Source organism: Otolemur garnettii, unplaced genomic scaffold (genome assembly GCF_000181295.1).
Source record: "Otolemur garnettii isolate 467f Iridium unplaced genomic scaffold, OtoGar3 scaffold00124, whole genome shotgun sequence".
NCBI classification, from domain to species: Eukaryota; Metazoa; Chordata; class Mammalia; order Primates; family Galagidae; genus Otolemur; species Otolemur garnettii.
In genome coordinates this window covers 1,581,265-1,592,743 of record NW_003852519.1, presented here as the reverse complement: position 1 = coordinate 1,592,743, position 11,479 = coordinate 1,581,265, and the positions used below count along the sequence as shown (strand labels likewise).

At 46.7% G+C, this 11,479-nt stretch overlaps 1 protein-coding gene across 1 annotated transcript in view; it reads right to left on the bottom strand.

Annotated features, from left to right (window-relative positions):
• Nucleotides 1–4,041: 4,041 nt before the first annotated feature.
• The window catches only part of GPRC5A (G protein-coupled receptor class C group 5 member A), an 18,196-nt gene continuing 10,758 nt past the window's right edge, over nucleotides 4,042–11,479 (bottom strand). The window contains exons 2-4 of the mRNA XM_003797778.3: nucleotides 7,917–8,878; nucleotides 5,368–5,426; nucleotides 4,042–5,063 (exon numbers count right to left, since the gene is read on the bottom strand). Coding sequence (XP_003797826.2) covers nucleotides 4,971–5,063; nucleotides 5,368–5,426; nucleotides 7,917–8,878 — 1,114 coding nt within the window. The 3' untranslated portion in view covers nucleotides 4,042–4,970. The remainder of the gene's footprint in view (nucleotides 5,064–5,367; nucleotides 5,427–7,916; nucleotides 8,879–11,479) is intronic.

Genomic DNA, 11,479 nt, shown 5'->3' with positions numbered 1-11,479 from the left:
AAGGAAAAGAATTTGGCGCTCAGGAGGTTGGGCTTGGGGCAAATACCTCAGGCTAAGTCATTACAAATGCAAGTCACTTGCAAGTCTTTTCCAAGGACAACCTCCGAGTCTGGGAGCTGCCCAGGGAGTGACACTTCCCAGAGGTGTGGCACTTGCTCTCCAAAGGGAAAGGAGAGGTTCTGGGGCCGGGCATGGTGCCTCACACCTGTAATCCTAGCATTCTGGGAGGTCGAGGCTGGTGCATTGCTTGAGCTCAGGAGTTTAAAACCATCCTGAACAAGAGTGAGACCCCATCTCTACTAAAAATAGAAAAACTAGCAGGGCATTGTGGCAGAAGCCCATAGTCCCAGCTACCTGAGAGGCTGAGGCAGGGGGATTGGGACCAAGAGTTTAAGGTTGCTGTGAGTCTGATGCCACAGCATTCTCCCCAGGGTGACAGAGTGAGACTGCCAGAGAAAGAGAGAGAGAGAAGGAAGGAAGGAAGGACTGGGTGTGGGGTTTTGGCTCAATAGGCGCCTCAAGGAAGCTGAAGAGTTATCATACTGGCTGGGGAACATGAAGATGAACCACTTTGCCTTGATTTTCCAGCTCTCCTTTGGCTTGGGAGCTGTGGGGCAGGGACCTGTGGTTAACCAGAAATTGCTAGTCCTTACCCAGTCCCTACAAGCACAAGGGAGAGAAGATGACCAGAGGAGCAATCAGGGGAAGAAAGGGCAATTGGTGTGGGAGAGGAAAATGAGAAGAATGCTTAAGATACATGGTGACCGTGGCCATTTTATTTGATTCTTTACTCAAATACTCCCTTGGGAAAAGCGTCTGGAATCGACCACCCAGGTGCTGACAGTAGAAAGAGCGCAAAACCAGAAACCTAGTCCTGGTTGTATCGGTGCCATCAGGCCTGCATTTCTTCTTCTGTAAAATGATGGCTGTAGGGAACCAACTAGAGAATCTCTGTGACCTGCTCAAACCCTAAAATCCTGAGTAAGCATAGGAGTGTTCCACGGTGAAGGGTGGAGAAAGTGGCCGAAATCTGGACAGTGTGGAGATCATGGTCAGGCATCATTGCACAGACCCATCTGCATCCTTGGAACATCCTGAAGCCAAGAAGGGAAAAGCATAGTCTGCCCTGTCTATAAGAAATTCTAGGCTAGGTAGTAATCACAGCTACTTAGGAGGCTGAGGCAGGAGGATCGTGTGAGCCCAGGAGTTTGAGCCTGCAGTGCACTGTGATCCCTCCACTGCACTCCAACCTGGGCAACAGAGTGATACCCCATGTCCCAAAAAAAATAAAAATAAAAAATAAAATTAATAACAAAGAATGAATTTCAGAAAATGACCTTAAGGTTTGGTCCTTTCCAAAAAGAACAATCTACAATTTAGAGACTAATTTCTCAGATCCTGGATCTCAGCAGTCTCAGCTTTCTAACTTGAGAAAGCTTTTTCTGAAACCGCTGCCTCCAATTCTGAAATAATGCCATGTTTCAAACTGGGGCCCAGACAGCAGCAAACCTGCAAGCCCTTGGAGTGGGAAGTGGGCAAGAAAAAACGATAGGTTGGGCACAGTCCAGTTCTCAGCCTTAAGGATAAGTCCAGAAATGGAGGAAGGAAACTCAAGACACACAGGGAGGGAAAAATGGCTTTTATGCTGCCTTTCCAGGGCCAGGCTGTACTTTTTGACACACTTTTCCTGACAAAACGCCAATGTTCTCACCACATAAATACTAGCTGACATTAATAACAATAGCATATGAGACCATTATCTGTAAAGATGCCAGACTGCATGCAAATGGGCTAGAAATACCTTGGGGAATTTCACAAAAATAAGACGAAGAGCAAAGAAACACCGCCAATGGAGATTGAGAACAAATTCCTTAATGACGGTGGGAGGCAGGAAGCAAACTGCTCATAAACACACGCCTCTTAACATGGGATGCGTCTGCTTCAAACCTACTGAGTACCTGCAGCTCTGTTCCGTCCACAGCAAAGCAGCTGCAGAAGTCTGCTTCTGTGAGGCGCCAGCTCCCTGAGTGCTGATGCCTGAGGTGTCACTGCCATCAAGTGGAACTGTGGGGTATGGCAGCTGTGGACAGCCTCGGCCTGAGGTGAGGGGCAGAGAAACAAGAGACACATTTGCACTGACAGTGAAAGAGGAGAGAAAGACTGGAGTTTTATTTCATCATCACCCATTTAGTTCAAGGGAGATACCCTTTGGTTCCCCACCATCGACCAACTGGAAACACCAGGGCCAGGCTGCGCCGCACCTGTGCGTTCTATTTCAGCCTAGGTGGAGATGGATACACTCCACAAAGTCGAATTCCTCTTCTCCAATGCAGTGATTCTCCGATGCCAGCACCTCCAGTCCCTAAGAGGTCTACACTTAAACAAAAGAGCTTATTCATGTGCATATGTGAGACCTGCAGACAGGTTAACAGGCACGGGTGTGACAAGTGCTGTGTGCACACAGAGCATTCTCCTGCCACCTGGCAAGAAAGAAAAGTCAGGGAGAAGATGGTCTACTTGTTCAAATTCCTGAGACCATTTTATTTCTTAGAAGAAGGACAAATATGGGTGCCATTTCCAGATCCTCTCCAGTTTTTGAATCTGAATTAGAAGTCACAGGAGGAAAGAGAAACGCATGGCTTTGAAGAGCCACGAGGATCCAACAGCCCACCAGATCCCTCTTCCCTAAAGAGAAAACAGATCTGCAGCATTCTGCGGCTCTAAGCCCTTGCTTGGTTGACAGGACAAAGACCAGAGAAGGAAATTAAAGAGGGAAGGGACATGGTATAATTTCTATTCCTTTAATGTTACTGAGGTTTGATTTGAATCCTAGGATGTGATATATTTTGGAGTATGTGCCATGAGCTGATGAGAAAAAAGTATATTCTTTTACTTTGGGATGGTATGCTCTGTGTGTCTGTCTATTAATCCCATTTGATCTAGAGTCACAAAAAAATAATAATAATAAAACAAAGAGGGAAAGGAATGTGGATGTCTTGAGTATCTACACTATGGCAGAATATATGTGAAATTATAACTCATGTTGTTTTCAAATCATAGCAAACTTCACCGGGCCATCAGAGATGTCCAACCTTTTGGTTTCTCTGGGCCACACTGGAAGAATGGTCTTCGGCCACATACTAAATATATGAACACTAATGAAAACTGATGAGCAAAAAAAAGTCCATGAATAATTTTTGATATCTTCCACCACCGATCAACAAAAAAGTCCTCATATAATCCACATGTGGCCTGTGGACAGCAGGTTGGACACCCAATATCATTATTTACTTTATTTACTTATCATTCTCTCTTTTCAGGAAAAAAAAAAATTAGGCTACCAAGTGCAAATCCTATCAAGGAAAGCTTGAGGGATGTAAACGTCCCTAACTCAGCCGTCATCCACTCACCTCTGGCTCACCTCACCTCTGCCCCACGCTAGTTTTGCCTTTTGATGAAAAGCAGAGTGTCTGGCTCTTAGGAGGGAACTGCCCAGCTTAGCCATGAATTTTTACATCCCATTTACTTTCTATGCACAGCAATTCTTTTTCTCCACCACCAAAAAGAGATTTCCTATTGTTCTGCCTCACAGAGCTGTTTCTTGGATTAAGTAAATAATAATTGGTAGGTATCATGTCTTTGCCAAGAAATATTATGAACTAAATCCATTAAATACAAAGGGATTGGGATTTGTCCTCTCCTATAATTAAACCTTGGGCGAAACATGAAACCGGCTTTGAGGTCTCTTCCCTGTCTATCTTGGGCTGCCAAACCCCATTCCAAGGTCGCTCCTCTGCCTGCCTGGAGCAAACTGTCAGGGCCCATGACAACCCTGGCTTTCTCATTGATGACAGCTTCAAAATCTGTCAGAGGATACATACTTGTCTTAGATGTCACAAGAGGAAAGAGAAACACATGGAGGTCTAAATGCAAACCAAGGGAAGTGAACCTGGAACTTCAGCTCCAACAGGAAGCCCCAGGGCGGGCCATGGGCTCTCCCTCTGCACCTCACCCCCACCACTCGCACTGCGGCCATCACCATGAAAGAGTTGCCACCACATCTTTATTGCATACCCAGGTGAGTAACTGATTATATGAGGAATGCTCCTCCGTCGGTAGACAGTGCCTGCTTCTAGAATGCAGGAGATAAATGCAGAGTAAATCTATTTACAGAGGCTGAGGATCAAGGAGACGGGAGAAGATTCAGTGCTGGGGATTTAGAGCCACAGCGGCACACTAATTCTCCTGGCCAGGAGCAGGTGGGCCTGTCCATGCTGGTGAGGTCTGGAGGAAGAACTGGTGGAGCATACGGAGAAGATCAAGTTTGCAGATGGTGGGCGAAGAGAGGGGTGACCTGTGAACTGGTGCTGGGAAGCTGCAGGGCCCTTACAGTGATTACTCAGGGCCATGGAGATGAGTAGATTTAGGTTGACCTTTAGCCTCTCCCACCCTGGCAAGAAGGGGGCTAGGGAGAACGGGAAGAGGGTGGGCAGGAAGGGATGGTGCCAGGAAGTTGGTTTCCAGTGTAGATAGGCGGGCGGGCTGAGAGACCAGCCTTTTGATTTTGCTCAGATTTGCAGTTCTGCTCTAGAACAACCAATCCAAACAAAACCCTGCTCAGGTTAGATGAGCTGGCCCCTAACGCTGGGCAAGCTGGTGTGTGGTCAGATCACCTTTAGTCCCATGTAAAATGGTGAGTTTACCCCTGAGGTGCCTGAGACTCTCACGTAACAGATGTGTCCTAAGTATGAGACAAAGGACCAATACTACGATGCTGCTAAGAAGCCAGGTGCTGTCAGCCCTCATCTGTCCAGGTGTGCAGAGACAGTGGTTGAGGCTAGGGAGGAGGCAGCTGTTCCCAGAGCATTTTGTACAGTTTTCTTAGAAGACTTAAGACTTGGCCCACGTCCCTTTGAGCTCCCAGCTGGGTCTTCTGCCTGGCTGTGCTTGTCCCGCTCTCTGGAACAGAGCTAACTGTCCTCTTTCCTTCCTTCATAGTTATTATAAGGGCTAGTCCGAGCCTGGGCCCGTGGGATGGAGAAATCCTTCTGGGGAACCCGATTCTGAAAAGAAAGCAACCACATTATTAAACCCACTCCAAGTCCTGACCATTTCAGCAGATCCACACTCTGAGTGGGAGTCTGATTACCTCTCCCCCCCCTCCCAAGCCCTCTTTGAAGTCTTCCCTGTGCCCAACTCTTGTCCTGGCCCTCCCCAGCTCCATGAAGCAGATTACAGGAAAAAAGACCTATCATCCTCTCAAGGTAGCCATCTAGGGGCCATCAAAACATTAATATCATCTGTTGCCAAAGGAGAACAGTTCCCGGGAGGCTGATGCCACTGATGAAGGAGAAAGAGATCATTTACCTGCAGCTGGAAGTGGGTGGAATAAGGTGCATAGAGCGTATCCTCCATCTCTTGATGACCTGCAATAGGAAAAGGAGAAATTAAATCATTAGGGGTGCCCACCTGCCCGCACCCCATTGTACCTCCTGCCTCAGTGTGCAATTGTGTCTGTTTAATCACCTATCTCTCCAGTAGATTTTCAGTTTCTTGCAGGGATCCTCCAGCCTGGGACTCAGTAAGCACAATACTGGTTGAATAAATGAATAACTATGATCACCAGGGAAACCCCTTTCCCTAACTTCACCAAGCCCCACTTTTCCTAGGACCTTCAAAAGTACATTTAAAAAGCCATAAAAAACAAAACCAGTCTTTTCAGATATAGATCTGATCACAGGTGTAACTAGAATGACTCTCACAGGCAAATTACCTACTTCCTTCACTGCCTGACAAGGAAAATACAGATACATTCATATCACTTTCTTTGGGAAGGTGCAGAATTGAGGAGCAACTATTTTCTGTGCATTTGGGGGAAACTCAGAAGGTTTTAAACTTGGAAACAGAAGGGTAAACACATGCAATTGTCATGAATGAAATTTAAAGCAATTCATTTATTTCCCACCAAAGTGACTGCCTAATTTGCCCAACAAACAGACAAACTTCTGCGTGTAAGATCTTAGGGAGCACAGACGATTAACCAGAATGATCCTTGCCTTGCAGCTGATGCTGGAGAGCAAGGACTACGTAGAAGGTCCGTCAGTAAGTACTGGATGAGGCAGACTGACAAGCACATTTCAAAGTCCTACAGAGGCTCAGGGCAGAGTGTTGGACAGGAAGGAGGCTTGGCACCGTTAAAGGACAAGAAGAGGGGTGACCGAGGCCACACAGCAGGGGACAAAAACACCTTGAGCCCAGACGGAGGCAGGAAAGTGTAGTGACTTGGTTTGTTTAGACAAAGAGGTTGTTGGTTCTCACGTGGAAGGATTTGACAAGAGCTAGTGGGGACTATGAGCAGCAAAGTGTGGTGGCCAGAGAAGCATGTCAGGGAGACGGAGCTGACAGTGGCCCATAAAATGAACAAAGGAAGGGAAGAGTCATCCAGGAAAGACAACAGGGAGTTCAGGAGTGAGGTGACAGAGAGAAGCCAGAGGCACAGACAGAACAGACAGGGTGGTAAAATATCCTGCTGCCCAGCTCCCCTCACTTCAGACCTCCAGTGCCCAGGAAAGGGACCACAGCTGCTGTGAGAAGCCCCTGAATATGTCACCCCTCAGGCTCTAAGAAAAGAGAACAGACCTATTTTCATCTGGCACCTAGAATCTGGCCTTGGGTGTCCTCACTGCTGTCCCAGAACCACCTACGCACTGTGGTTACACTCAAAGATCAATATAAACCCGGGAGACCAAGGAACAGAGCCCTCTGGATAAGGGCAGCTTCTGGCTCTCAATTTAGTCTCTTCTTAAGAGAACAACACTGGGGCGGCACCTGTACCTTAGTGGGTAAGGGCACCGGCCACATATACGGGGGCTAGCAGGTTCAAACCCAGCCCAGGCCTGCTAAAACAATGACAACTGCAACAACAAAAAAAATAGCCGAGCATTGTGGTAGGTGCCTATAGTTCCAGCAGAGACTGAGACTGAGACTTGGGAGGCTGAGGCAAAAGAATCGCTTAAGCCCAAGAGTTTGAGGAGGTTGCTGTGAGCTGTGACGCCACAGCACTCTATCCAGGGCGACGTTTGAGACTCTGTCTCAAAAAAAAAAGAAAGAACAACACTGGAACTGGTCTTCTAGAGTGTGAGGTGAGAGCAAAATATTTGACTCTTTTACATCAAATATGATCTATTCCCTCCCATGGGCCTGGACATGCAATAAAACGTGACTCTTTGTGCGGAACCAGAATCCCCAGTAACTTTATGGAGATTCTTGCCGGTTTATGAAAAAGGGGCTTTCTCTCTTCTCTGCTCTGGGATCACTGCTGGAGATCATGGCTTGGCTTTATGCACTCTAATCTACAAAGGCTCCCCAGTTCCTAGTTATCTTTTATATCAAACACAATCTCACCTACTTATCACTAGGAATCACTAGATCTTTTCTATTCATTTGTTTTCCATTTCAGAGAAATGGAGGATTCAGTTGGGCGGCGCCTCTGGCTCAAAGGAGTAGGGTGCTGGCCCCATATGCTGGAGGTGGCAGGTTCAAACCTAGCCCTGGCCAAAAACTGCAAAAAAAAAAAAAAAAAAGAAAGAAAGAAAGAAAGAAAAAGAAATGGAGGATTCGGAGAAAGCTCCATGGTACCCATCCTATGCGAGATTACACCACAGGCTGGGGGAGGTGAGAGCGTCCTTCCCTTGTCTGTACCATGAGTAAAAAGTATAAAATTAAGATACTCAGAAGCCAGCTTCTGCTTGTCTCTAACTGGAAGGAAGAGTTTAAGAAAGAACTGAGCTTTGGGGAACTTATCTACCCTATCAGGGGTACGATCTGGAAAATCTTGCATGTTCCTTACAGTTAAAATATCCTCTGATGCTCCCTCTCTTTCTACCAGGGATTCTCCACCCAACCAGGCTGCATACCTTCAGTGATGTCCTCTTGGGAGTAGGCTCTGTTCTCTACACCATAGCTCTTCTTCATGAGCTGAGGTTTACATAAAGCATCCTCAACTGGGTAATCCATGGGATTCTGTTGCTTTGTAAGCAGCTGAAACTCGGGGATGACATAAATCCACAGGAAAACCCAGCCATTGGCCACCAAGGCAGAGCTGAGGATGGTGTCATCCCACTGGTGGTGAAAGGCAGGCAGCAAGAGCAGAGTGATCCATGTCACCCAGATGGCAGCAGAGAGGAGCGTGGTGAAGAAGATGTGGGCCCCGTGTCTCTTCCAGCCGGTGAAGGATCCACAGAAGGTGAAGGAGGACATGAGGAAGGTCAGCGCCATCAGGAAGAGGACGTAGATGAGCAGCATGACAAAGTCTTCATTGCGACGAGGTGCAGAAAGCTCAGAAAAGACATTGACGTCGGTCCTGTTCATGGTCAGGATGACATATTCAACAGCGATCACATCCTGTACCAGGCTGAAGCCCACAGCCAGGCCCAGAGTCACCAGGCAGGACAGGGGCTTCCCCCCATGGACGAGCTTCGTCAAGTTGACAGCATGAGCCAGGAGGCAAGAGAAGCAGATGGAAAAGAAGACCCCAAAGAGGAGGAAGCGAGTGAGCCCCATCTTCCCATCCAGTCTGATGAGGAAGGCAAAGGTCATGCCGAAGACCCCCAACACCCCCAGGAGGAAGAAGAACTGGGTGGGGAGCATTTTCCGCCTGCTGGAGTCCTGAACCCTGCAGATGAAGGCCAGGAGAGCGAGCATGAACACCACCGAGGCCACAGCCCCGGCTGCAGCCAGTGCTTCTAGGATGATGCCCCAGGGTTCAGCAGTATCACAAAGTCTGTGGTATCTGGGGTCCAAGCCTTGGCGGCAACCAGGAGCTGCTGTTGTAGTCATTCTGGTCTCACCAGGAGAACGTGTTGTACTCACTTTGATCCTGCAGGAAAGCAAAGTTAAGAGGAGGATGGTGGTGAATCTCTCTTACACTGTCATCAGGCACAAAAGACTAGAAAAGGATTAGAAAAAAAAAAAAAAAATTGTATGTTTTGCTCTTGACCTGACTCCATTAGATAAGGCTACTACTGACTCTTCCCTACCTCGTGTGGCAAATTCTAAAGACTGATGACGGAAGGAGAAAAAAGCTCACACTTGCCTCCCTACAACTTAACTATATTAATATTTACCTTGAAGCCAGAGGACCTAATGCTCTGAGTAAGTGTTTTGAAGCCTAACTTCAAAAACATAACAATGTAAATAAACTACCAGGGTCCCTGGTATTCTGGGATCGAGTTCTCTTAGGAATTAGTGACACATCTAATTTTAAAGTCAACACTTTCATCATAATTTAGCAGTGTCAAGTTGGCTCCGCCTTTGGTCCTGTTCCAGATATCATTTGTAAGCATTCCAGTCTCCCATGGAGGACAGGAGTTATCCTAACTGCAGATTTTTCTACAGAGGCCAAACATTCTTTTCAGAACTGCTCAATCCTCTTCTTAGGCTCTGTGGTCTCTTGATAGAATTTTTTTGCCCTCTTAAGATGTTTAAAGATGGCTCTACTAATTCCAAAGAGTTATGTAAGGAGTCTTCCCTATCATAACTAGATCTAAATTAGAGACCTGTAAGGAGGGAAATCCTGGATGATACAAAAACAGCAAGTAATCCAACTAAAACTATTACTAATAGCTAACATATTCATTTTTCTTTTAACGACGGGTCAGATTTTACCACTAATTATAGAGAGAGAAGGAGAGCGAGAGAGATGAGTTTATTTTTACAGCAACCCTAAGAGGTAAAAATTATTAGCCTTATTTTACAGATGAGGAAACTGAGGCAGAGAGCTGTCAAGTTACTTGCCCAGCATCATAAGCAAAGAAATGGCACAGCAAGGATTTGAATCCAGAGTTCATGTTCTCAATGACGCTAGGTGCTACCTCTCCAGTGAATTCTAATTGGCCTTAAAATATAATCTGAGGGCTCGGCACCTGTAGCTCAGTGAGTAGGGCACCAGCCACATATATTGAGGCTGGCGGGTTCAAGCCCGACCCAGGCCAGCTAAACAACAATGACAATTGCAACCAAAAAATAGCCGGGCATTGTGGTAGGCGCCTGTAGTTCCAGCTACTTGGGAGGCTGAGGCAAGAGAATCACTTAAGCCCAGGAGTTTGAGGTTGTTGTGAGCTGTGATGCCACAGCACTGCATCAAGGGCTACAAAGTGAGACTCTCTCAAGAAAAGAAAAGAAACTGGCTCTCTAAGCTTAACTCTATTTTATATAGTCATTTAGTCAACACATCTTTCCTGAGAACAGGCATATTCCCCACCATAGTAGAAGAGATAGGTGGAGGTGGGTATCATCTGCCACTATAGCCACCAAGGAAAAGTCACCTGCACACTCCGCCCTGCTGGAAGCTGCACCACAGCCCTCCCTACCCCAAGCAGAGCAGAGTGGGTAATGTTCCTCCCCACAGAGAAGTGCAAAATGAGAAACAGGAGGAAAAAGAAAGGCAAATGAGGTTCAGAGACAGCAACCCTGGAAACACAAATACCCCGGGTCTGATCTGCTTTGCCTACCGACATTCCTCTTGGGAGGAGTCGGAGAGGGGAGGTGGAATACGGTGAATGTGGAAGAGGAAAAACTTCGCCTCCTGCCAGGGCAGCAGGGACAAGGGAAGGCACCAGGCCTATGCACTGCATTCCATTTCTCCACACCCTCTGCCATTACTCACAAGGGTCACGTCTAGCAGGAAAGGTGTTTTCTTTCCTTGGCTCTCTCACTCTCCTCACCCCTCCCTGCCAATTGCTCCTTCCCCACCCTGCGGGGTAGTGCTGTTTGTGGACAGGTGTTTGTGATCATCATTACCTGATAATTATGAAAGACTTTGAACCTGATGACTCTAAACCTTGACAGAGATTGATGAGGTTCTGACATAAAGGCAAATTCTGGTGCTAGACAGGGACAGGGAGAGAGATACTCAGACCTACAGACAGACTCCTTGGTTTTTCTGCAGCTGTGCCGACTGCAATCCTAAGAGCAATGGGGACAAACGTGGGCAGAGGAGAAAACCTACTTCCCCACATTTCACCTCCACCTCCCACCTCCTGATCATGCAAAGGGGGTGGAGAAACAGTCCCCGAAATGCCCTTAAAATATCATTTAAAAAACAAGAACCCTTTTCCAAGTTTTCATTATGACATTTTTATAATGGAGGCCCATGTATCCATCACTTGGTTTAAAAAATTATTACTAAATGGCCAATATTGCTTCCTCTACATTCCCCGCATTACTCACTAGATTATTTTTAAGCAAATCCCAGACATTGTATAATTTTATCCACAGATCTATTCATATGTTTCTCTAAAAGATAAAACCTCCTCCTTAACCACACTTAAACGAACAGTGATCTTTTAATATCAAATATCCAGTAAGGGTTCATCTTCACTAATTCTCTCACAAAGGACTTTTTTAAAAAGGAAGGAAGGAAGGAGGGAAGGGAGGGAGGGAGGAGAAGGGAGGGAGGGAGGAGGCAGGAAAGAAGGAA